Here is a 27562-nt window from a genome sequence, read left to right as displayed (position 1 = left end):
TTTATTTTAAAATCAAATTGTTGATTTTTTTTTTCACCTTCAGGTTTTCTTTTTTTATTTATTTTTTTAACCTTTTGGCAATAATTTTAGTGAGGTAAATCACAATCAACCATTATCAAATCAAGGCTTTCGAAAGGCCACATATCAGATTGAGCTTCAAAAATATAATGCTTGTTACCCACATGCTCCCTTTGATTAGTGCTCTACATTTCACCATGGCATTAGCCCCACATGCCTCCCCTACAGCCCCTAGTGACCTAACCCTGATCGTTTTCCGTCTTTGCAATCCACGTTCGCTCTTTTATCTACCATGGCCACCACGTCCATAGCTAACCGTCGGAGAAGACGAGCACCACCACCATCCTCTGCACTGCCAACTTTCTGATGTACCAACAACAAAGGAAACCTGTAAAATCTTTATCAAAGACCTAAAATCCCCCGAAGCCGCATTCTGCCTCCACTTCCCCATCGCCCCTTCCATCTCTTCGAATAATCTAAAATTTTGGTGAGTGAATTAAGACTCGAAACGTATTTATTTTCAGTGATATAGTGGGAGCAAACATTGGAAGCAAGGGATGGTAGTTTGTAGTAGTCTCAGATTAATACAGCCAAACAGAGAATAAAGCAAACAAACACCAAATAAGCCATAATTTATTTTGTCAACTGATACAATGATAAGTTACAATATGATTTTGAGATTGGAACCCGAAAGAGGAATCAGAAACAGAACTCGCATCTCCAATGCCATGCAAGAAAAGCTACTCCAGCCCTTGAAAGTTTTCGAAAATTCTGAGACTTGGCTTTGTTTTACTTCCAGACAGCAAAGCTTGTACCAAGTTTTATCCACCAGGAGATGGCAAAAGTTCCATTTCTGATCCTTTTTATCAACAATCTTAAATGAGTTCCTACCCTACAACTTCATATGACCCAAGCCTCCTTTGAAGGAACCATAAAGAGGTTGTGATCTTCTGAAGCTGAAAATATCATCTATTGCAACAGAGTTGGATGCAACTGATTCACTGTTATCTATTGCATACTCTGATGAATGTGGGGACCCATAAACACGAACACTTAATGTCCTCTTCTGTGGTGCACCGACTTTTATGTGTTCATTGAAAAACCCTACAAACTCTCGCTGCTCCAGTTGCCTTAATGCAGCCACCTGTTTTAAGGATGTTCATCAACTATGGACTAAAGAGCTTACTCTTTTATCATCTAAAACTCAACAGAGAAGCTTGCTTTGTTTTCACATTAGAATTCAATGAGTGTAAACAAAACTTACACAGAGATATGTTTTCCCTCACCCCTTTGCTCCCTTTCCATGATATAATACATTGGTGATATTCTCCAACCATAAATATGGAGAGCAAATATTAAACATCAGCAGAAAGATCAGATAGATACTCATACCTCAGAGTCTTTCCGATCAAACTTTAGGGTTCCATCATATATCTCTCGCCAGTAAAATCCAGATTCTTCCCTCAAATTCTTGTGCTTCTCGAGCTTCATATCAATCAAAGCATTAACATTATTCTGCAAAGCACCCAGTTCAGCAGTTATTCATTTTACATTACCAAGACTTTCCAGATCCAAAATCAAGGCGAAGCAAATAGATTTTATAAGAAATATTCACCAAAAAATAGGCATTTGCTCATCTATTATATTACTATTTGTCACCTTGAATTCTTCATTTGTCATCTCATAAAGTTTAGTTTCAAACATCTTGAGGAATGCCTCAACTCTCAAATCAACATGTCGAGGGCCCTGCCAATATTACCAAGATTAATATCGAGAGTATAAGATGACATTGCATGGAAGAAAAGTTATACAAAGAAGTTTGACATACCTTCACTGTAGATTGGATAATAAACTGTACACCTCGAATGCCAGAATCATTCCTGTATTAAGAAAAATTTGGTAAAGCCTTAAATAGCATAGCAGATTTCCCAAGTTTGATACAAAACTTAGAGAAAACAAAATTTTAGATACCTGCCCATGAGCACAGTAATATATCCAAGTTGCTCAACCGACCGAAGCTGGTGGAAAGCTGGTTGCTTTGCAATAAAAGCAAAAAGCTGAAGTTTCACATTCAGCATAAAATCATCTCGATGAACCTAGAAAGTTCAATTTTAGTTTCTCTTAGACTCTCATCAAAATCACCATTACAAATAATTAATCAACCCAAATCAAATTACCATAAAAGGCTCACAGAAACATAAGCTTTGAAATATGAGATTTTAAAAAAATTTTGAAAGGTCTTCATTGTTGACATGGTATAAAATATTGTGTATTTGTGTAGCTAACAAGTTTGAATCACTAGTTCATCCTTCTGGATATATTAAGCAGATTTATTCATCTTCAAATTTGAGAAGTTGGAAGGACATGAAGGTAAATTTTAATTAGCTCAGAAAAGGAGAAATGAAGCGTAAAAGAGGGAAAAAAAAAACACTCATCCTAAACTATGCCAATATAAAGAATACAGCGTCCTTAAAATTCCATCCCACCTTGCAAAATCTCTCCCAAGTTGCAGGCCTTGTTGGGAAAGTATAAATATAAAAAGGTAAATACAAGTAGTTAAATTGCAACATTGAATTGACTAGTCATTTTAATGTATAAAGTAATCTAATAACTTATATAACCTTGAATTAAAATGACTTAAATTGTAATTTGATCAATACTCTCTCCAAATGTAACATGATATCAAAACCCAGTTTGGGTTGTGGGTTTTAGCTGCCCATAAGACTATATAATTGGGCCCTCATTGGATTAAAAATACAAACTAATTGTCAAGTAACAACCATGTGGTTGCACTTGGGGGGAGGAGGGTGTGTTGGGATTCTAAATCCCATATTGGGAAAGTATAAATATAAAAGGATAAATATAAGTGGTTAGATTGCAACATTGACTTGATTAGTTATTTTGTGATGTAAAGCAATCTAATCACTTATATAACCCCGAATTAAAATGAATCAAATTGTAATTTGACCAACACTTCTTAACACTCTCCAAATTTAACAGACCTTAATCATAATGAAAATCCTTTGACCAATCACGATTGTATTTGTCACCATTTATGGGCAAGGACCAAATGTACAAAAATATTCCCTGGAATTGATACACTGTCCTCAAGTACATTTAATTGTCAATTTTCCATTAGACATTAAATTTGGGCTCAGGTATGTTAAATTGCCAATACATATTAAAATTTGGTCCCCTTCAAGAAAATGCTGATAATTACAAGCAAAACATCCCAAAAATGATTGCAGATAGAATTTTAATGGACAGAGCTGAATATGAAAGTTACACTAAGAGAGAAGAATGAGAAAATCAGGAAAGAAGAAGAAGAAGAAGAAGAAGAAGAAGAAGAAAGAATGAAGGATTCATGAGGAAAAGAGAGAGAGAGAGAGAGAGAGAGAGAGAGAGAGAATCCCTATAATAACAAAAGAAAAAATGCTTTACAATTGCTTTACACTCTTGGGGCAAGTCAGCTTAATAAATGCCTTTTGAGAAATCACTTTCACTAAAGAACACAATATTGAATGTCTTGCCTTTTTGGACATTTCTGAATCACATGCTGTCCAACAACCAAATATATTCTCTTTCATGTGGAGCTTTCTTTAAAGTCAGAATCAAAATTAAAGCTTAAAATTGCATTGCAGTGATGGAAATCATAGATTTGTTGAAAACATAAATATTTGGACGATACATGTGTGAACCATGGAAGTCCAAGAACTTTCTCTAAGAGACATCAAGGCATGACATTCAGTTACTAAAAGGGTGTTTGTTTTAGTTTATACGTTGGTTCTAAAAATAAGTTTACTTGTTTGTTTATAACATTTTCTAGAGTTATAAGCTACAAAAAAAAAAAAATAAAAAAAAAAGCCTGGGGGACCAGTTTTTCGTTTGGTACTTATAATCTAGTTTGACAAAGTATTTTATTATCCTCATTTAATTTGTAAAATTTTAACACATATTTCATTTAATATCCTTTTGTTATGAGATGGGGTTATGGACGTAAAAGCTAGTATTGTAGTAATAGATGGGTCCAAAAAGAGGGGCGAAGCCCCACCTATTATAATACAACTCAATTCAACTCAATTAAATCTTTATCAAAAAATTTATTGGGATCGATTATATGGATTCTCTTTCTCCACTCTAAATGATTTTCGGTTAAATCCTCGAAAATGTGTAATGCTTTTCTAGATCATGTTGTATTACTCTCCTCCAAGTCAGTTTAGGTCTACCCTCTCTTTTCTTTCTATCCTCTAACCCAATATACTCAACTTGTCTAACTGGAACATCCGTATGTCTACGCTTCACATGACCAAACCACCTCAATCTCCCTTCTCTCAACTTATCCTCAATTGACACAACTTTTACTTTTTCTCTGATACTCTCTTTACGGACTTTATCTAGTATAGTATAGCCACTCATCCACTTTAACATTCTCATCTCCGCAACTCTCATCTTAGACACATATGGCTCATTCATTGCCCAACACTCACTGCCATATAACATGGCTAGTCGTATGGCTATACTGTAAAATTTTCCTTTCAACTTATTGGGAATCTTGCGATCTCATTAAACTCCCATAGCATGTCTCAACTTCAACCATCCGGCTTTAATCCTATGACTAACATCCTTCTCACATCCCCCTTCTATTTGAAAGATTGAGCCGAGATATTTAAAGTGATTATTTTGGAGCAATACCACTCCATCCAAACTAACTCCTTCCCTATTACCCAGTTCGGTCTTCGCTGAACTTGCAATTCATGTATTCAGTCTTCGTTCTACTTAAAGCCCTTTAACTCTAGAGTACTTCTCCAAAAATCTAACTTTCTATTGACTCATTCTCGCTCTTCATCTATCATAATTATATCATCTGCAAACATCGGCAAACTCATTCTCGCTCTTGTATATGTTTCGTCAATTCATCTAGAACTAATGTAAAAAGGTAAGGGCTCACAGCTGAACTTTGGTGTAATTCAATTGAGATAGAAAAATCTCTTGTAGTCCCCTCCCACTGTGCGTACAATAGTAATTACTTATTTATACATATATTTCAATACTTATATGTACCTAATAGATACTCTCTTTTATTCTAACACTCTCCATAAGACATCTCTTGAAACACTATCATAAGCCTTCTCCAAATCGATAAAAACCATATGTAGATCTTTCTTCACATCTCTATGTTTCTCCATTAAGCTTTTAATGAGAAAGATCGCTTTCATAGTTGAACGACCGGGCATGAAGCCAAATTGATTGAGGGAGATAGAAGTGTCATAACGTAGTCGATGTTCCACAACTCTCTCCCACAACTTCATAGTATGACTGATGAGTTTAATTCCCCTATAATTTGATCAACTCTATATGTCTCCCTTATTTTTTAAAAATATGTACTAAAATACTCCTCCTTCATTCATTAGGCATTCTCTTTGAGTTTAGAATTTTATTAAATAATTTAGTTAACCATGCCACTCCCACATCTCCCAAATACTTCCACACTTCAATTGGTATTCCATCAGGTCCACAGGCTTAACCCATTTTTATTCTCTTAAGTGCTTCCTTTATTTCTGAAGATCTAATCCTTCTAGTGTAATTCACATTCTTTTCTATTGCTCTGTAGTCTATATTCACACTATTACCACTTTGACTATTATTAAAGAGGTCATCAAAATAATTTCTCCATCTTTCTTTAATGTCCTCATATTTCACCAACATTTTTCCTTCTTTATCCTTAATGCACCTAACTTGATTGAGATCTTGACATTTCTTTTCTCTCCTCCTTGCTAATCTATAAATATCTTTCTCCCCTTCTTTAGTTCCAAGTTTCTTATATAACTTTTCAAAAGTTTGTACTCTTGCTTGACTAATCGTTTTTTTTGCCTCTTTCTTTGCAATCTTGCTTGACTAATCGTTTTTTTTGCCTCTTTCTTTGCACTCTTGTACTGTTCATAAGCCTCATTATTATCATACTTAGGTAATTTCTTATACCATTCCCTCTTTCTCTTCACTGCCTTTTGCACTTCCTCATTCCGCCACCATCTATCTTTTGAGGGTGGTCCACGTCCTCTAGACTCTCCAAGTACTTTTCTAGCAATTTCTCTAATCTTTGATGCCATCTGTATCCACATACTATTAGTCTTCACATCCAGATTCCACGCTTCGAACTCGAGAAGCTCATTTTTGAACTTCACTTGCTTTACTCCTTTGAACTTCCACCACTTTGTTCGAGTTACAATATTTCTTCTAGCCTTATTTGAATTGTTCCTAAACTTATCCAAGACCACTAATCAATATTGACTTGTTAAAACCAGTGTTATCAAGGCGAAAGGTGACACTAAGGCGACAGAGCACCTTATGGCCTTAGGCGAGAGGCGAGAGCCTTTTTGAAACAAGGCATTATAACCTTAATCGCCAATATATATATATATGTGTGTGTGTGTGTGTGTGTGTGTGTGTGTGCTTATAACATAGAAATTCATACTTTTAAATAGATGATAAGTAAAAAAAGCATATTAAAAAAAAAAAAACATTATTTGCACTATATCTATATGTGAAATAATCAAATTAACAATAGAATAATACTTACTATATAAAATAAACAACAAGTAAAATAATCAAATTAACAATAAATTAATAATTCCTATATAAAATAAACAACTAATTAACAAAAAAAAAAGTAAAACTAATTAAATTAACAAGAACAACAATTAAAAAGTAAATTAATTACAAACAAATTAACAATACTCATATTAATTAAACAATAAATTAACAAGAACAAAAAGTGAAATAATCAAATTAACAATAGAATAATAATTACTACATAAAATAAACAACTAATGTTCAATTAATAAGATAAAAAGCTAAATTAATCAAATTAACAAAAATAATAAGTAAAAAGTAAATTAATTATCATTAAATTAACAATAACCATATTAAATAATTAACCAATCAATAAGTAAAATAATTAATTTAACAATATCCATGTTAAATAATTAAATAATTAACAAGTAAAATAATTAATTTAACAATACCCATAAAATTTAAATAATTAATTAATAAAAATAAAGGGCAAAATAATTAAATTAATAGCAAATAATTAACTAATTAATAAATCCAACCACAGAGGAGAAGGAAAAAAAAAAAAAGAGAGGGAAGACCACTGAACACTGACAGCATAACAAGGTAGGAAAAAGCCAACCAGGAAGAAGGAGAAGGAGGAGAAGGAAAGGGGAAAAAAAATTGCTGCAGTGCGGTTGCCATTTTCCAAAGAAAAGAGCAGGAGAGGGAGGAAGACAGGATGAGAGAGGAGGAAGAAGAAGATGAGAGAGAGAGAGAGAGAGAGAGAGAGACACCAGAACTCGCAACTCTGGAGGCGACTGCCTTCCTTTTCACTGTCGGCAACAGGTAAGTGTGTAGGGTTTTATATTTGTCTTAAAAAATTAAAAAAAAAAAAGCCTTCTGCTTTGTTTTAAAGAGGCGACGCCTCTCGCCCGCCTGGTTTCTCACCTCACCGGCCTAAGGCGTTGACTCTGGAGGTGTGAAGAGAGGCGACCCAATCGAGGAGGCAAAGGGGCACCTCACCTCGCCTGGCGCCTCACCTGGGCGCCTCCCACGCCTTTAATAACACTGGTTAAAACCTCTTCCGAAATAAACTTGCAATCCTTGTATAGAGTTTTATTTGTCTTCTTGATTAAGAGGAAGTCAATTTGGTTTTTATGTTGTTCACTTTTAAAAGTCACTAAATGCGACTCCCCTTTTATAAAGTAGGTATTTGCTAGTATTAGGTCGTACGTCATGACAAAATCCAAGATGTTTTTCCCCTCCTCATTTCGGCTATCAAAACCAAAACCTTCATGAACATTCTCATAACCTTGCCTATCACTTCCTACATGTCCATTCAAATCTCCGCCGATGAGAACATTCTCTTCATTCGGTATGCATTACATTAGATCATCCATATCTTCCCAAAACTTTTGTTTACTCTCACTATCTAGTCCCATTTGTGGGGCATATGCACAACTACATTTATCGTTTCTCCTTTTAGTACTAGCTTTACCAGTATAATTCTATCTCCTACTCTTTTCACAACTACTAGGGCATCTTTCAATGTCATGTCTATGATCATACCCACTCCGTTCTTGTTCCTCTCCTTTCCGATAAATCACAGTTTGTATCCTGAATTACCCACTTCCTTGCTTTTCTCTCTTACCCATTTAGTCTCCTGAATGCAAGTAATATTCACCCTTCTCCTTTTCAAGATATCCACAAGCTCCATTAATTTTTCTGTAAGTGATCCAACATTCCAAGTACCAACCCTGATTCTTCTTCTATCTGCTCCTTCCTAATTGATCTCCTTCTATAATATCTTCTATCGTTCTCTATGCCTATCTTGTGTTCTATTCCACTATCTGTTCTATGGACTAATTTCTTTACCCACACCCATCCATAATGTGGGAACCCTTTTACTCATTCAACATCACCTGGGCACCAACATGGCGCGTCGCTTTCGATGAAAATTTTCCTCATAAAAATTGCAAGAGAATTGTTGAGAACAAATTAGCAAACAAAAGAACATTCCAGCACGGAAAATTATAGTTTCACACTCAAAACAAATTTCTATGCAAATAAATCTTTTCACCTGAATATAATGCACCAAAGCAGAATTCTCGTCACTAGGATTCGAGCCTTCAATTGGATAAAAATAATTCTTTCCCCTTTCAAGCTTGATAACTCTATTAGTCAAATGCTGGGATGGGAATAATGGTTGGCAAATAGGAATTGGGCCCTTGTAAAAGACATCTTCTATATGCTCAATTATTGACTCTGCCTCGCTGCGTTCAATGTTACCTACAATGAAATAATCAAAAATCAATACTAGAATCAAATGAAGTAATAACAAAACAATACTCAAAATCATAAGAGAAACAGGATTGAACTATTAGAAAGGTAGCTGAGATGAAAGACCTGCTATATAGCATTCCAAGAAAGCTCTTGAGAGCATCAATGGGACAAACTTAGCAAGATCTTCTGCTTCAAGATGAGGAAGCACTTCAAGTTCATCCATCCAAGGCCATGCTTGATTCTGTAGAATTAAAGAGCAATGATACATAGCCTGCTGATATGGTTGCTGAAACTTGAAATTTTCGTACTCCTTTATCACCATTTCCTGGAAAAAGAAAATGAAGACTATCAAGAACATTCATTTAGGGAGGAAAAAAAGAATTGATAAGATTTATGCTCATTGATCAACCTGATCAACCTGAAAAGTGTATATATATATATATATATATATATAGAGAGAGAGAGAGAGAGAGAGAGAGAGAGAGAGAGAGAGAGAGAGAGCCAAAACAAAAATTCAAGAAAAATGAAGAACAAATCCAATGGCCTCTAATAGTGGCACACTCTTGACTGAATGCATTCATTCAATGCATTCACTTGAACAGATATACTAGGTAAAGAAAAATAAATAAATAAATAATTTAAGGGGAAAAAAGGGAAGAAACAATTCCTGGGATCTGAAAGTGGCATACTGTTGATGAAATTACTTGGCAAAGAAAACATAAAAAAGAGGGAAAATATTAATGAAAAACATTGAAGAAACAAATCTAGTGGGATCTAAGTGGCGTACTGTTTCTCAAATTAAATATGATTTTTTCAGAATAACCATTATAATTTCATCCATATGCAGCTTTGCTAATTTCTATCCTCTAAATATTCCAGTCATTAATATGGAATTTGAGAAAAGGACTGTCTGGTTAATAGCAACAGTGCATTAAATGTATAATGCTGTCTGTAACACTATATTTACACATACTTTTTAAAATGCAAAATCATCCAGAATAAAAAGTGCCCTTGTGCTGTTGTGCATGGAGTACGTCAGCTACTCTCACAACCCCATTGGAACATTACATGAAATGATAGAGGAAAAAAAATGCTAAGATATAGTGTTGATTATGCCTTGATTTATTGCTGTAAATGGGTTGTAATTATGCATTAATACAGGATGTAATTATGAAGTAGGATCTCCTACAATCATGTAAGCTTCCTATTTTGTTTCTTCAGTAATATTATAAATCCCAACCAAGCTTGAGGGAATAATCAAGCTTTCCCTTCACAAATCCTCTCTCTTTCCATATTTTCACAAAAAAATGTGGAGATTCCTGCATATCTTTGGTATGCCAATATAGAGGATAAAAGGAAAAATGTAACTCGCTTCTTTTCAACTACTAGATTAAATAAAGGTATGCAGTTTATGCAGGCAGAAGCAGAACCATGAAAAATCAGGTATATGATGGAAACAAAAATGTCCCTCAGACCTCATAATCCTTTTACTACAAGAGCCAACAAACTTGAATTCAATATTCCAGAGAATAGGACCATACAAAATTCTCATCATTTTGACAATGATTCAAAAGGATGTCAAAAAGTGCACCCATTAGAAAATAGAACAATATTTGCTGGAAAATTCAGATTAATGAAGAATAAGGATCCTTAGACATTACCTTGATTACAGAAAACCTGTCGGGTTTGACTTCAAATTTTGCAATCTTTTTAATAACAGTTTCCAATAGGATCCTCAGTTTGTGATTGTAACCAACCACAGTCACCTATAGGAATTAGGAATGCAGAAAAATAGCAAGTTAAACATGCAAGAAACAATGTGTCCCAAGATTACCCTTTCCCCCCAAAAAAAATCACACAAAATAAATAAATATAGCTGACACTTACAGCAGACAATGATTACAATATCATGAAGACTTAAATCTCAGCTAAGGAAAAATTTAGTTTGCAATTTCATGACTTGTGAGACTGTTAGGCCAATTATCTAGATTGCTCAACCAGAAAGAATTAAAAACGGTGAAAGCAAGAAGATATTCATCCTTGTTTGTATATTAACCTCACTACAGACATTACTATAGTTAGACAAATACCTGAAAACCACTGTCTGTATTGGCAATGCCATAGTATAGACCAGCAACCTGTGCATAATAAGCTGAAACATTCAAAATAAATTAAGCTGTTAAGCACACCATACCACTTAAGAGCACTTTCTTTCTTTTGGGAAAAGGGGGAAGAGAGAAGGAGAGGGGTGGCTTGGGGGGAGGGGGGGGGGGGGTGTGGAGTGGGGTGTGGGGTGGGGCCAGCAGGCTCGGTGGGGTGTTGTTTAAAAACAAAACATAAAAGAGAAACATAAAATTTCTCTTCATACCATATTCGTTCAGATAATCCATTAGCAACCGAGTAAAAATATCAGTTAGAACTTCAGCCTCAGGAGAGCTGCCACCGTGGGGGCAATTGAAATCTATCTTAACATAAGCCTTGGGCGTACAGAACACTGTGTCAGGCTTGTACCATAAAGATGAATAGGATGACTTTTTTAACAGAACTGGAAATTTGACCTGCTTCAAAGGTACATCAAATCGGAAACTACAAGCAGAAAAATATATATATGTGGAATCAGATTATTGTATTGCATCAAACCTTCTCTTGAGCATCCTTCAGTGATAGGTCAGTAGGGATGAACACATTAGGTGCTGGTAAATGCAGCTTATCATTAGGAGCAGACAGCATCCATTCCTGCAAACAGACAGAAACTTCTGTCCATAGTTACCTTTTTTTCCATAATAGAATATTCTAATTGGTGAAAAGTATGCAATAAACTATTACGCACATCCAAGTAACATTACTTTTTTCACTTGCTATCATTGTGTTGAATGATATAATAAATAACAACCAATCACTAACCTGAATCATGGAGCTGGTGATTTTCTCAACAGTATATGCAGTTCCATACCATGGCTCTACCTTACCAGTTTGTCCTTCAAATTTCTTTGATTCCCAAAAGATTCTGAATACAGAGAGATTATCAGGCAATACATTATGGAAACATAAAAGTGTCCTTAGTTGCAAATGGTCAGCAAAGACCGTATAATTCAAAGAAACAAACTATCAATCAGTAGAGCACAGGAATATCTGAATATGTAACACCTGGGTCCTATATGATTTAACCTTCATTAAAGTCAAAATATGTATTCATCTTATTGTGCATCCAAATGAAATAGAACTAAGGAAATTGAGTTAGGTGAAGATACAAAATGATGTCAGTAAAAATTAAGCACCCAGCCCAAAAGCACTAACACAGGGCAATAAGAGTTCACATACACAGCGACTAGTTTCTAACCACAGCATGCCATAAAACTAAATTACTGTTATGAGAAAATATAATATGTGAAATTGATTTTTCCAATTATAGGTGCACTGGACAACTCAGAATATCTTCCTTTAACATTGGTCATATTTCTTCACAGCTTCAGCAATCATCTTTACAAGTAGGAAAACCACCAGAATGTTGTGCAGCCGATCTTTTTGACTGGGATGTAGAGCTATTTTTATTTGGTTGTATTATTATATACTGCAACAAACTGTGAAGTGGTTGTTACAACAAATGTTGGGGAGGGGAAGCTAGGACAAACTCATATGCTATTTTACGGTCAGATGGATAAAACCAAAATATGTAGGAGTATCTTCATTCGATTTCCCTTGCACACAGTATTGCTCCAGTGCCATTAGTACATTGTCCTCACTAAAGTATTACAGTGGTGGACTTGGATTGTCTATTTATTATTTAATTACTGCTAAATAACAACACGTTTTTAATTAGTATAAACGTTATATCACAGGGTTGGCTTGGAGGCCAAGTTGGGAGGTTTCCTCCAGCATGACCAGGTTCAGTTCCCTTCACCAAAAAGGTTTTAAATAATGGTATCGTAAGTATTGCAGTACTGGACTCTGTTAGACCATACGCCCAGAACTAAAGCTAGGAACCTTCCTCCTGCTTCTCAGCATCAGTAGTGATGCAAATCAACAAGAACAACAAGATCCTAGGAATGTTCGTGAAATGATTCAAGATGCAATTGCACAAGAAGCTCTAATCACAAGAATTAGAGTTAAGAAGATGCAAGAGTTGATTGAGGAAGTAGTTGCACAAGAAGCTAAATATGGAGATACAACCAATAAATTGGGGTTACAAGAAGATGGGAAGTGGCTTAATTTGATCCAAGTTTGCATGGGTGATGATCAAGAAATATTTGAACAGAATTGATGGATAGTTATGCAAATTTAGTGTTTTTTTTTTATCTAGGACAAATCTGAATAGTTTTATTTAATTATTTTGGGTCAGATATATATTTTGGGCCTTATTTATATGTTTTTGGGCCTTAAGTAGGAGTGCAGCCCACTCCAGGTTTTTTATTAGTTTTAGGGTTTTATTTTATTTTTTTAAGTTTAGGGAATTAGGGTTTCAGCCGCATATATAAGGCTAACTTAATACTTTTTGAGGAGAACATTACTTTGGATTAAATCAATACAAGAGAGGGATTTTTCCTAAACTCTTTCTTGAGCTAAACTAAATTCTTCAAGAGTGATTAATCTTGTAGAATTTAACAATCTCGATATTCTTGATTTTTGTTTGATTATAAACCTTGGGTCAAGAATCCTTAATTCTACCGTTGAATTATCTTGGTTTTCAATTCTATATAATTGATAGGTCAAGGTATTCTTTAGTGTCTGAACTTGATATTGGCTTTATTGGGATTATAAACCAAACCTGTTCGTGGGTTTCAAGGCATCGTTCTAGAGGTTCGCATCAAGTAGGGTTTTAAATAACAATGTCCATAACAATATCACTTTTGGATGCAGAGTTGAGGTATCACACTGCATCTGAATGTATATGACAACATCCCCCCGACCCTACTGTAAAATTCTTTTTAAAATTCACTAAATGACTCAAAACAATATTAAAACAAGAAGTCAACTGAATATGTAGTAATCTCATTAAAATAACAATTCGAAGTTGTTTAAAACAAACAATCAATAGCCAAACAACTAAAAAACCAACACAAAACCAAACTTTGCAAAAGGTTTTTAAAGCACCACTTATAACAGCAAATCAAGCAAAATAATAGTATCATGAAGCTAGGGGTGGCAATTTGGGTTGACAAGGCTTGTCTTTTTGTGTCAATACACGACAAGAATAATATTAAGGTTGACAAGAACACGACACAATTAATGATCCGTGTCAAGAATATAAGTACAAAAACGACTCTTATTAAATAGACACACATGAAATGATTAGTATTAAATCATATTAGATTAATTCAACAAGACCTGAACCATTTAACACGTTTTGACATGACTCAACCCATTTAACACAAATCACCCCATTAAACACGTTTTAACACACACAACTCAACATAACTCTATTTGACACGATCCAACACTTTTAATCTTTATAAAACACTATATAACATGAAATTTACACATAATTTTAACCATCCATATTTTAACCATGCATAAATTTAATAATATATAAAAATATGGAATCTAAGATCAAACAAGGAAACGATATTTCAACATTTAGCTAATAAATATTTTAGCCTACAAATTAAAAAAAAAAAAACTATAAAACAATGCAATTTTCAACTTTGTTAAATAAATTCACAAACTAAATAATTTTCAATAAAGGAAATTCACTAATATAATAGAAAGTACAAACCAAACCAACTATAATAAAGTAACAAATCTCTAATATAATATATAATTATGCTTATATTTACTAATTTATCATTCTCTAATAATGTCATTTTGCGAGTTAGTGCGTTAAAACAAGTTAACAGGTCACTAGTCAACTCGTGACACAAATAATAAATAATAAAGCGTGTCATAAATATGTCAAATCGGGTTAGGAGGTAAACTTGCAACACGACATGATTATTGGCATAACATAAGCGGGTCAACAAGATTTCAACATTAACAAGAATAAGCCCAACCCTAATCCACTATTTTCATGTTATGTTCATGAGTTGTGCCTAAAATTGCAACCCCTACATGAGGCTATAACTAGAATCTAGAGGTTGAAATGAAAAAGAGGAGATAAGTGTTTTACAACTTCTAGGTAGGTGAGAATAAGGTTGTTCGCAAAAATAAGAAGTTGTAGTTTTTGTTCTTCATATCAACAACAACCAATACCACCGAAGTAACGGCCAATGGGCCAATTGTTTGTTCATCAAAATACAATAAGAAATACCCATTCTAAACAATGAAAATAGTATATAAAATCTAGCATTTGATGCTACTAGATGCAAGTCCAAAGTTATGCTTTGCTAGTTTGAGGTTCCGAAAATTTCCACCTTTTATCTTTCTAAATAAAATGCTAAACAACAAGATATTAAGGAAAAGATGTTTCACCCTCAAAGAAGATAGATGTCAACACTCAACAACAGCCAAGAATTATAATGATGGAGCATAATCAACCTTCAGTGACACAAATTTGTAACTTCTTTCCGTATTAAGAAACTTACCGGACATTGTTTGGAGAAAGCTGATCCAACACCAATTGAATTGTGCTCGGACAGAAATTAGAAGGCAAGGATAACCCAACTAGCCAATCTTTAGGAGGATATAACTAGAAGAAAAAAAATGAAATATTAATTATTAAATCATTATTCTGTACATGAATTTTCTCCCAGTTCTAATTTTAAAAATTGAATTATGGAGATCCAAACATAAGCATGAACATTTGTACATATATAATTATGTACAGGACTAGGACAAGGCATTTATGAAGAAAAAGTGAAACTCTCAAACAATAGATATAAAATATACAAAACCATATATGAATCACAAAAAGGCTCCCAATGGATAACCAATCTACTCCAGCTTTATTAATTATAACATAAAACGAAAATTATAGGGGAAGAAAATCTACTTTGCATTGGCAATGCTTCACATCACATCTTTTGAATTTAAAAAACCTTAAGGTTGCTGTTGCAAAACTTAAAAAGAAACAATTGGAAATGCCATTGAATTGTTATGAAGGGGGCAAAAACAATTGAAGCTTGTAAATTTTTCACCAAGTTCTAATGGAATCCATGGTTTTCCAATAATTCATTCAACTTCCATTATTACCAAGTCGATTCAAATAGAACTAGTAGTTTAAACTTTCAGAAGCATTCTGGAACATTGTGGTTTTCATTTTTTTCAAGTGCAAACATGTACAGCTAACTTATCCAGAACCATTTGTAAAATGGAAAAACAAGGAATATGGAAACATCAAAACATGGATTCCCATTTTCTATTTACCATTTTTTAATGGCTTTTACAATTTGATTGGTGATGCTTTTCCTCTTATTGTGTAATTAATAATTGCATCTTCACTAAATTCATTCATCATTTTGCAAGCTTAGCTCACTTGTGGCCTTGCTTTGTTCATGTATTCTCCTAAATAGATCAAAAAACACTCCCTACATATAATCCTATATGAGGAGGCTAAGCAACTATTGACCATCTATATGAATAGTGAGTATAATCCTATATTTCAAGAGTATACCTCGCCCAAAAAGAATTTCCAAGTCCACAGGCCATGAATGGATAGTTGAAGAATTAAATGGTCATCTAAAGACATGTTATGAATTGTTTCGAATAGAGAGAAATTATCATCAGTCTTTATGAGGAATTAAAAGCGACAACATTAAAAGATTCCACATTCCTTTCAGTACAAAAACAATTAGCAATTTTTCTTATAATTATTGGTCAAAACGATCACCAAAACACTCAATGAATACAATCTCTAGACATGCTCAGAATGTTCTATATGTCATTTATTCACTTGCTAAGAAAGTGATTATTCCTCCATCATTTGATGGAACACCTCTAAAGATAAGTACCATCTCCTTAAAGTTTTCTTTTATTTATTTAAATTAGTAGTTAGAATTTTTTTTTCAATAATTATTGGACTAGTATCGTTATCTTTTTTTTGTTGTGGTCATAATTATTTTATTGATTTCTTTCATAATAGAAATGTGTAGGAAGACTAGATTTAGAAATTATTTTGATTTGATTGTTAATTGTAAAATTAAGATCCTTAATTCAGATTTTTTACTACAATTAAGAAGTTTAGATTTCTATTATTTGGAAATTATATTATAATTTAGGAATATTTAGAGAGTTCTATTAGGCTTAGTATTTTCCTAGTTAGATTGATTTAATATTTCTTATTTTGGGATTCCTAATCCTAGTACTAGTAGGACTAGTTATTAACTTATCATACCATAAATACCTTCATCATCTAGGCATTTTAGAAGAGTTTATTATGATTATTGTTGACAATTGAGAACTAATAAGAATTATTCTATTCCTTTTTCTAGTGTTCTTGGATCTACATTAACTTGGTATCAATGCCTTTGATTTGTTTTTCTTGTGTTCCCATGAAATCAATTAGAGAATAAATCTTGTTTTAGCTTTTGTTTGTGGTTTTCCCTGTTGTCCCATTTGACTAACACTATTGTTAGAATATTACGATTCTCTATTCAAATCTTACAATTCGATTCGATTTCCTACTCTAGTGATTCGAATCTATAGGGTGAACCTCAATGTACCAAAATCTTAACCGAATCTTATGATTCAATAATGAATTTAGTGAATCAATAGCGAATTTGGTGAATTGATAAGAATCTACCAATTCAGTTGATTCTTTTTCTAGAGAATTGTCAGACCTTATAGTTTCAAAATTTAATATTTCACTTCATTTTTTATTGTGAAAATTGCATATAAAATCTTAGCTATTTTTCTTCCACTAGCCATTCTTTTCCCTCTCTCTCTTGCTTAGTTTTTTCTTTTTTTTTTTTAATATACTTCTCTAATTATATTTGTCAAATTATGACATTTTATATTAATATATTCTGATCTTTAATTTAACATAAAACCATATAACATAATAAGAATATTTTGTTCTATTAGAAAGCATCAATCTCATTAAACAAATGCTAATTCTATATTTATCAAAACATGTCATTGTGATATATTATTTTACTAATTTTTTAGAACACATATCATTTTTATTTAATTTTGAGAATTTTTATCGAATCTTACAATTCGATTCAATTCTCGATTCACAAAATGAAGTTTCGAATCTTGATTTGAAAACTATGCTTGTAAACTCTCTCTCTCTCTCTCTCTCTCTCTCTCTCATAAGCCCCTCACCACTATCCCCACAAACCACCACCATTTGAAAACCAATCAGCCACACAACCACCATACCATAGCCGAACACCAAACGACTTATAGCATATATTCAAGTAGGGTTTAAACTCGAATCCATATCAACAAGGCAAATTCACTTCTACACCTCATCTAAAGCTCATTACACGTCAATCGATGTTTTGTTATTGTTAGATTGCTCGTCCAAGCCACCACCCGCTCACATGTCCTAGTCAGATCCAACTTGCTCACCTAGCCATTGATTCCAATATTGCAGTTTTGTGCCTATTTGTACCTGATCATGTGCTCTACTTCCCGCTACATTAGCCGCGACACCACCTACTACACGTCAGTTGACGACATCACATCAGCAACCCCTCCACGTCAGCAATTTCAACAGAACCTTTCCCTCTAATTTCAACATTGTGGTTCCATTTTTGACATCCATTATAGGCATAAACAATTATTTGAGGCACAATCACAGCTCCAATTGTTTCTTTTATGAGATTGTCTCTTCCTTCACAATTAGATGCTATGTGTGCTGAAATCAATTCTTAAAAGGTGCAATTAGATAGATATGTCATTTAAGGAATTCACATGGTGGTGCTAAATATTGTAATCCTAACTTATTTTAAGAATTTCGAATCATCTAACAACTTTTACGAGTTAGGGAAAGAGAACTTGAAGCATGGAAGAGGAATATATGTTTAAACAAGAATATTGGAAATATTCTTTTATTCGGCCACAAATCACTTCTAACTATTTGGCTTATAATGCTAGATCAAATATTTGATTTAAAGAAAAATCTAATGAAAAAAGGTAAGCAACAACTTGAAACTTTGGATAGGCTGAAAGCGCTAGCAAGAGTTCATCGAGATTTAATTACAACTCGATGTAACACAAGAATTTCAGAATGAAGAGCACGAAGTGCGGCTTATAGAATGCAAAGTTTTGATTATTGAGACTTCACATGTTGAAATCGAAGATGTAAGACTTGAGTTGGAAATTTTTGAGAAACCTATTTTACAGAAGAAACTGATAAAAATGAGCCAGAAAAGTTTGAGGAAGCGATCCTAGGGAAAGAAGAAAAACAACCTGGTGGGGCTTCCTTATATTTAAGGTATTATGATTTTCACCATGTCCACAGTACTGTACAACACCTCATAAAATAATAACTCTTCCAACTCATAGAACACAAAACAAAACATGTACAAATTGGTGTTAATTTTCATTATTTGAAGGCTTTAATCAAATAAAAATGCTTGCTGTTTCAAGGAACTGTTCCAACTACCCTTCCATTAGAGCAATTTTAGCACAATTTGCACCAGAACAACATTTTATCTTATAGCTATAGCGCCAAACCAAAGAAACAAATTATACAAATTCAAAAGGCAGCACACTAAAAATATGTACAGGAAGAAAAGAAGATAAGGGAAAAAGAATAGAAGCATACCTTCATATTGGATGCAATTTTGACTACATAATCAATTGGAGGGGTTTTGTCCTGATAATGGAATATTGTCTCACAAACAGCAGCAAGCTTCATCAAAACGATAAGTTTCAGAATCTTCAAGAAAATGAAAGGCAAACCTAAATAATGAAACTTAATGTGAAAGATAACTAATAAATTCAAATTAAATCACAGCTTAGTAGAATAATAATTTGCTGTGGAGAAACATAAAGCTGTTATGATGCATATTCAAAAGTCATTCTCAAATTGTAGCATTGTTTTAACCCATGTTGCTAGCAAAAATAAATCAAGAACTTTTCTACCCATTCATTCTTTCTCAAATTAATATACGCCAACTAATATATTGCCACATTTTGTTTTATTTTAGCTTGAAAATAAGCTCAACAAGTCAGCATTCCACTGAACTTTTATAGAACACTAAAGCAAATGGTCTAATTCATTTTGTATAGATCCAGAAATCAACTGCAGGAAAAATAAAAAATAAAAAAGAAATTCACCACTGAACATCTGAATGCGGGTGCAAACTCTGTTAAAGAGATAGTTATAATAGTTAGGAACAAAGTTGATAAAAGGTATGGTTATGTCATCTTCCTACCCAATTCACCACTATCTCCTTATCGCCTGACCCCCCAAGAAACCATAATTACCATATGATATGATGTCACCATTACTAGAACTTTTCCAATTTATCTCCCATCAACTCTTCCCATCCCCTTACTGGATGTGACTGTGAGGTAAATTGTTGACCCAAGCAAACAAAATCATCCTTATGATTATCACTAATGTCACAAATAGAATGTTGAACCTGCATGTATCCTTGAAATTAATTTCTTCAAAATAATGTAATAGCAAAGAGAAAAATAAATCTTATAATAATAACAATAGTCATTTTACAATAAACTTCCCAACCAAAATCAAAGCAGCCAGCACTGATACAGAGCTTCAATTGCGAATAACATGTAGGGTTAATAGGATTTCCAAATAACAAGAGTTGTCTGTGACAAGGAGTCCTTTCTAGTGATCAATAATGCCATAAAATAGTAGTCTACATGACATACATATATACATAACAGGATAAATTTCAAATATTACAGACAAACTTTGAAGTCAGATGAGTTCTACTAATTCTAAAGTTTGAAATTCATCATCATATGATGCATAACACATTCCCATACCTCATCAAATATCCATTTGGAAACACCAGATTGCTGCAAAAGCCGAATGTATTTGAATAGCAGCCCTACAATATCCTGCATGTGCTCTGCATTCAATCAAAAATAGTTAATTTGCCCAGAAAACATATCAGCTCCAGTTATCAAACAAATAAGCTAAAATTAAGCTTTGCAGTTCTGTCAAGAGATGATTCCCAGGCTTGCAGACAAATCATATATAAAACTGACGAGAAGAAGAATACTAAAACCAACCATGGCCAGCATCAGTAAGATCAATTACTACTTTGAAGAAAGAAAACTCTGTCGCCCAGTCCCCTTCACCAGCAGCCAAGCCAGTAGCCCACCCTTTTATTTAAGAAATCAAATATATGGTTAGTGCAATTGGTTTTCAGAAAGGAAAAGCGCCGAGGGGGTGTGTGTGGGGGGTGTGGAACAGAGGGGAGGGAGTTGGAACTAGGAACCAAAAAGCTCTGTAATTTTAATCTCTGTACACACAAAGAAAAAAAGAATACATCATCATCAGCAGACATGATTTATACACTTCCATCCTATCTGCAGATATCCTCAACAGGAAAGGTATAACATTTATGCTTAAAATTATATCTTGATAAATTAGATCCTTTATGCATGTCCATACTATCTTAACTGACACGATCCAATTCTCAGTTAGCATGGTATGCATCAAGATATGTACAAACCACATTCATAAGTCATGTCTTTGACTTAATAAGCTTTTTCACATGAATAAACACTTCAGAACATCTTAAAATTTTTACCATTGAAGAGTGTGAAGTTGAGGTCCCGAAACAGTAATTCTGAGAGTGGATTCATTTTCATTAATGTTAAAGCTGCATTGCCAGTGTAAAGAGATTGGCTGCTTAAGTTTTGGTCCAATATCACAGGAGGGACCAAAATGTTTTCACCAAGTTATAATTTGACTGATTGCATGATGCCGGATCCTGATTACCTTAGATCCACAGCCAATGACCAGTCACAAAGCCACGTTAAGAGCAAGGGGGGCAATTTGCTCCCTTACTTTTGGTTAAATTTAAAAAATTAGTACTCTTTAATTTTAAGAAATTAAATGTATACCCTTTCTAAATACAGCTCAACCCTTATGTTTATTTTGTATGAAAATTTAGAAAGATCAAATTAAAAAACTTCAAAGTAAAAATACCCCTTCAGAGGACCAAATAAAATATTTAATTAAAAATAGAAACAAGAACATAATTTTTATAAGATTCAAATTATTGTGTGAACCAATCATTAATTCAATTACTGACTTTTGATGTCTTAAATATCTCTATTAATAATTTAACTATTTCTAATTTTTTTTACATTTTTTATAGAAAAGTTGTTCAAATAAAACTATTAGTTGTATGGTTTCTATTATGACTGAATTTTATTTTTAATAACATATAACAATTTTTAGGGTTAATTATGAAGAAATCATAATGTATATGAGTTTATTACAATTTAAATCCTACTCGTCCAAAATTATCATTTAAAGAGTTTGATAATTTTAATTTGAACATCAACATATATTTTTTCAGATTTTCTAATTTTTTTGTTTGCAAAAATTAAGCTAGTTTTATTTGCCTCTAGTTAGTTTTAATTGCCTCTAAAATCTACATATTACATACTGCATTACATATATAATAAACTTTAATTTGATATATAAAATCTGTTTATAATGCTTACTATTATATAAAACAAGATTTAGAAAAAAGGTTAGGGACTAAATCTCATCAATCATATATATCAATTTCCTTTGCACATTTAATATTAAATTTCGTTATTAAAAATTTTTTAATAAATTAATTTTGAAAAATTGAATAAAAAATAAGTGTTTGTTTATATTTATATATACACATGCCCACACTCTCTCTCTCTCATTAACACATGGTGATAATTATTTTTGCCCCCCTTAATTAAAAATCATGGCCCTGAAACTACCGATGACAAGCTCCCAGAGAAAAACATTCTTTATGAGAAAATACTATGCAAACTGTGCACCAGTCTCCAACATCAGGCATATTAGTGTAGAGAAAAACATGCACATTCTCCAGTGTCGAGCACAGAGAAAGTAAACACATATGCCCCATGGAATCAAATAGATGACAATATATATTGCCTTCACCCCCAATAAAACAGGGGAATTGTGGCCATTAATTAATAATTCTTGCACAATTTTTACTTGTCTTCTATGTTTTATGCCAGAAAGAAATTAAACCATCTGTGTGTAAATAAATGATCAATTACTCAATAATACAAATTGTAACTAAGTCTCTTAATAAATTAGGATTCCAAGAGATCATATTAGGAAAAAAGAAAAGAAAAAGTAGTTCAGCTTTCAAGAATGTAAAAAATGTAGAAGTTATTGCCAACCCACCCAAAGTTTTCAAGACATAAAACAAAGATCCTTCTCCTTCATGGCCAATAAGATGGCTAAGATAACTGCATGGACCTTCCTTGTAGTGAAGAATGCCTGGAGTTATTGGCCATATGATTTTCAATTTGTGACCTTGTTTTATTGGGATAGCTCTTACAAGTATCTGGAATAAATGTGACAAAGAGTAAAGGAAATACGAAACATTTTTTTGAAAGTTTAGTTAGTGCCTTTAGCTGCAAACATTTCTTTCCACAAAAAAAAAAAAAAAAATAAATAAATAAAATAAAATAAAATGTACACCCAAAGCATAATAACTACAAGTCTAAACCAGTACTATGCAAATACCTGTAAATGTTCTGATGTGCAAGGCTGACCAGGAAAAGACAAAAAGCTTCTATCATTGTTTCTTATTTCCTGGAACTTGTCCTCAACAAGGCTTTGAATTTTATCAAGGCTTTCTGAAGATTTCATGGCAAAGAAATCATAATTGGAGCAAGTAAATGAATTGAGCTATAATTGTAGGAAGTAAGCTCTTTCACTGACCCTTAGAATATATCACCAGATGCATAAGGTTGGCAGAATAATTTTCATCATAGAACTTAATAAGCTCCTGTCTTGTATCCAATCCTTTTGCTTTTGGTCGAACTTCCAGAGTATCCCAATTCCCTATAGGTTGACAAACACTAGACTTATTTCATAAATGATAGAGATTTTCACTTTCCAGAATATTAAACACCATCTTTAGTTGTAAAAATGATTCATGGAGAGCTATATAGGTTATATGCAATCTAAATCAGCAACAGTCATTCCTAAAAAATAAAGGAATTTTGCTAGGTGTAGTGACCCACCATGATAAATATTGTTGTAGCAAGCTACATAATTCTCATATGTTTCATTCACACTTTGTATTTGCCCATTCACTTTCTATGGTAACTAACGAACTGTCCACCATAGTGACACTATACTAAGCATTATTGGAAATAAATTTCAAAAGCTAACAAATAACATCCAATTTTTCTCAGAACAAAAGAGTTGAGTCTGGTTACAAACTCAAAATGGTTGACAAATACTTTTTTTTTTTTTTTTTTGAGAATATGGTTGACAAATATCGTTAATCAAGCCATTAAGTATTCAGTCATCATGATTTACTGAAACAAGCATAGGCAAGTTAAACTGCAAGCTGATGGTAACAAACTCACAATACGCCTGAAAATATGGTAGTTACATCTTTGTGTAATTTTCTTTAAAGAAAAGGAGGAACTTTTTATTAAAAGAGAAAGGAGGAAATTACACATGCAGGCGTAAATTATAATCAATGTAAAGACATGCAGCTTACCAGTACTGAATTTATGATATGGATGGCCTTCATCACTTAGATGTTTATGAAGCTGCATATAGTAGCAAATTTCCCAAAGAAAATCAGTTTGAAGTGCATTAATCATAGAAATACTTCACTATGAAATGCCAAAGGAATAAACTACATATCGACATTTTTTAGGGACATGTTCTAGATTTCCACAATTTGAAACATTGCACTTAAGCAACATTTAATATTTAAGGATCCTAATATACACTGATTTTATCCTCAATGCATCTAAAAGGCATAAACTATAACCCACTAAAGCAGTAAAAGGGTGGTAACCAAGAAGTTCGCTAATGGAGGATCCCCTATCAAAATAGGATAACTCCTCTCAATGTGTCATGTTTTGCCCGTATGTTAGGTTGGAAGATTTAGGGCTCTTGTTTTTTTTTTTTATGAAAATTCAATATATCCCCATCCCAACCTGCTCAATAAAAAGAAACTAGCAAACAATATAGCTAGTTTAAAATTTGTAGAAAAAGAAAATCAATTCAAAAACTTGATAACGTACAATGCCAGATTGAAGTTCATAACATATAATCCCACAAAGAATCCTCCTAATACCCTAATCAATTGCAGTAAAATCTAGCAACATTATAAAAAAATAAATAAATAAAACTAGAACTTCAAGATCAAACCCATATTGCTTTTAATTTCAACACTTTTGTGTCAAAAAAGTCATATTCTTTTCCTTCGTAAAATATAGCCCACTTCCAATCAACCCTCATGATGGGCAAATACGGTCCAGACCCGTTGCAAGAGGACTCCTTTCTTTTCTAGATGAAAGAATTTATTGAAGAAGTCAAACAAATGCCAACTCTAGTAGAAGGGAAGTACGCAAACAACCTTATTACTAATGGGAAATTAAATGCTAACATAGACAAAGAATCAGTAGAATCTAACATGTTAGTGGATAAAAAATTACAAAACCCTTAAAGAGCATAAACAGACTCATGATCTAAGACAAAATTCAGGATTTTAGAAACTCATTCCATTATATATATACAAGAATGAGAAATGTTTTTTAATGCATTTTAATTTTTCATTTTCTTATATATTCCTATCTATCAGAAAGATGCGTTGATTAAATATATACAAGGCTTACATCCATCAAGTTTCATGATGTAACTTAACCAAAGGCATTGACACATTAAAAGATGTACATGTTATAACATATAAGATGCGCACACACCAACTCTCAGATATAAAATGGCCAAAGGTAAGTTAGCAAGGGCAGCAGTTGACACCTGGTTCATTCTCCAAGCATCTGACAATAAATTTTTCTGATTCTCTATATGAGAAAGAAAGACAAGAATAAGTAATTATCAACAGTAACATGAAAAAAAATTACTAAACTTAGAAATTAGGGAATTAAATCAGTTTACAAAGATCAAAGAGAGTGGCTATTGAACACAAAAGCTAACCAGAATCAACAGCTTTAATCTCTCTTGTGGTTGCATCAGCTGACATTAGTGGTTTAATAAAGAATTGCGCAAATCTGGGCAGTACATCAAATGCAACAAAACCAGGCTCACAAATTTTATGAGTATAATGATGAATATAACAAACTATCAGTAAAAGAAACATCGATTTACCTGTCCAAAGCATCTTCAAAACAATCACTGTTGACATCAAAATGGTAGTTGGTGTGCTCAGAAGATGTATAAGCATTAGTGCAGCCTCCGTGCTAAGCATCACAAAGACAAAATAAATGAAAAGTGGGATTTAGTAACACGAGTCACCAAAATATGTAATGATGCAAGTATTAGTCAGCAATGAATAGGGCATTACAAATCAATAGCTAGAATCAAGCTACAAATTCAAAACCTTACATAATTAACAATCACTCAATCAGAAATGTTTGCATATTTCGAATTCAATTGCATACATCAGAGAAATAAACTTGAGAAGCAAGCAGTGAAGTCCTCACAAAAAAAAATAGTGAGTTGGAGCATTACAAACTGTATCAACAGAAAAGACAGAATCCAATGTAACTTTTAAGTCACTGAAGCAAGTACCTCCGTTATATACTTGGAATAACTATCCTCCAACGGATATTTCTCACTCGCATAAAACAGCATATGCTCTGCAAAACACATAGAGTAACACCCCAAAAATAAATTAAAAACAAAATTACAGAAACATAGAACCTAAAAAGACAAACAAGGATATACGATCTCGCCCATCCATAAAAAGAAAAAAAAAGAGAGGGATTACCCAGAAAATGGGCAAGGCCTTCCAGGCCAACAGGGTCGCTGAAGGAGCCAACACTGACATTCATGGAAGCAGCACACTGAGAGAGGATCAGAATTAGAATTAAAGTAATTAGATTCATTGAATTCAATAAGCAAGAATGTGAAATTTGAAAGGAAGAGAAAATTTGCCTTATCGGTTTCGGGATCGCTGATGAGAAGGACCTGAAGTGAATTCTTGAGAACGATCCTCCTATACTCTCTTTTGTCCGTTCTTGGCTTGAATATCTGCACCTCCTCTCTACCCACCGCCATTTTTCCTCTGTTCCACAGAGAGCAAAAGAGAAGGGACGAGAAAGATCAAAGATGGCTTCTTTCACAGAAACTATGAGAGACTGACTTCTTTCCTTTGCTCTGGTCTTCGGCGATTGCTTTATAGACGCAGGCCTACTTTTTTTCACCCCATTTCTTGGGCTACAATTATCGCTATGTGGGTCAGTTTGTAACCAATGCTGGACTTTTGCCTTTGCGGGAATGTTAAAAAAATCAGTTTTTAAAGAGGGGGCTTATTAAAATTATCCATAATTTTAATAGCAGTTTATTTTTAAAATTTATACGAGCTTATTAATAATTTTAATAATAATTTATTTTTAAAATTTATTTATGTATATATTTTATTTATTAAAAATAAAATAAAAAACTTATTTTAGTGGAAAGATTTTTTTAAGAAGGTCGCTTTTTTAATCGACTTTTGGATGTGAAGTTTTAATTCTTTACCTTTCTATTATCTTACCTTATTCTATTTGAAAAAAAAAACTATTCACTCCATCCATATGATAATTAAAATTTATTAAATTTAATTTTAAATTATTTTTTAATATTTTTCAATTAAATATATTTTTTAAATTATAATTTTAATAATAATATCAA

The 27562-nt window shown here is 33.0% G+C and overlaps 1 protein-coding gene across 1 annotated transcript; it reads right to left on the bottom strand.

The window, feature by feature from the left end:
- Positions 1-620: 620 nt before the first annotated feature.
- LOC110648272 (insulin-degrading enzyme-like 1, peroxisomal) lies at positions 621-27103 on the bottom strand. Its single transcript, XM_058147279.1, has 26 exons — positions 26825-27103; positions 26658-26733; positions 26459-26526; positions 26036-26127; positions 25865-25938; positions 25688-25731; positions 24417-24468; positions 23624-23746; positions 23426-23538; positions 23081-23243; positions 20941-21033; positions 20692-20777; positions 19499-19585; positions 15369-15472; positions 11755-11857; positions 11491-11586; positions 11219-11408; positions 10941-11002; positions 10512-10616; positions 8974-9175; positions 8648-8856; positions 1990-2114; positions 1847-1898; positions 1678-1764; positions 1411-1533; positions 621-1162 (listed from the first exon to the last, which is right to left on the bottom strand). The coding sequence occupies exons 1-26, from the start codon at positions 26945-26947 to the stop codon at positions 911-913; spliced, it is 2904 nt and encodes a 967-aa protein (XP_058003262.1). The 5' UTR covers positions 26948-27103; the 3' UTR covers positions 621-910.
- Between the last annotated feature and the right edge of the window lie 459 nt (positions 27104-27562).

Source organism: Hevea brasiliensis, chromosome 5 (genome assembly GCF_030052815.1).
Source record: "Hevea brasiliensis isolate MT/VB/25A 57/8 chromosome 5, ASM3005281v1, whole genome shotgun sequence".
Classification (NCBI taxonomy): Eukaryota; Viridiplantae; Streptophyta; class Magnoliopsida; order Malpighiales; family Euphorbiaceae; genus Hevea; species Hevea brasiliensis.
Note: the sequence above shows the minus strand (reverse complement) of the source record. Positions and strands in the feature narration are given on the sequence as shown.

Excerpts from the sequence above, each read along its gene's own strand:
- LOC110648272 (XM_058147279.1), bottom strand. The coding sequence starts at position 26,947 with ATGGCGGTGGGTAGAGAGGAGGTGCAGATATTCAAGCCAAGAACGGAC. Across the intron at positions 23,747-24,416 it reads ATATCATAAATTCAGTACTG|GGAATTGGGATACTCTGGAA; the intron begins GTAAGCTGCATG and ends GTCAACCTATAG. Across the intron at positions 9,176-10,511 it reads ACAGGTTTTCTGTAATCAAG|GAAATGGTGATAAAGGAGTA; the intron begins GTAATGTCTAAG and ends TTCTTTTTCCAG.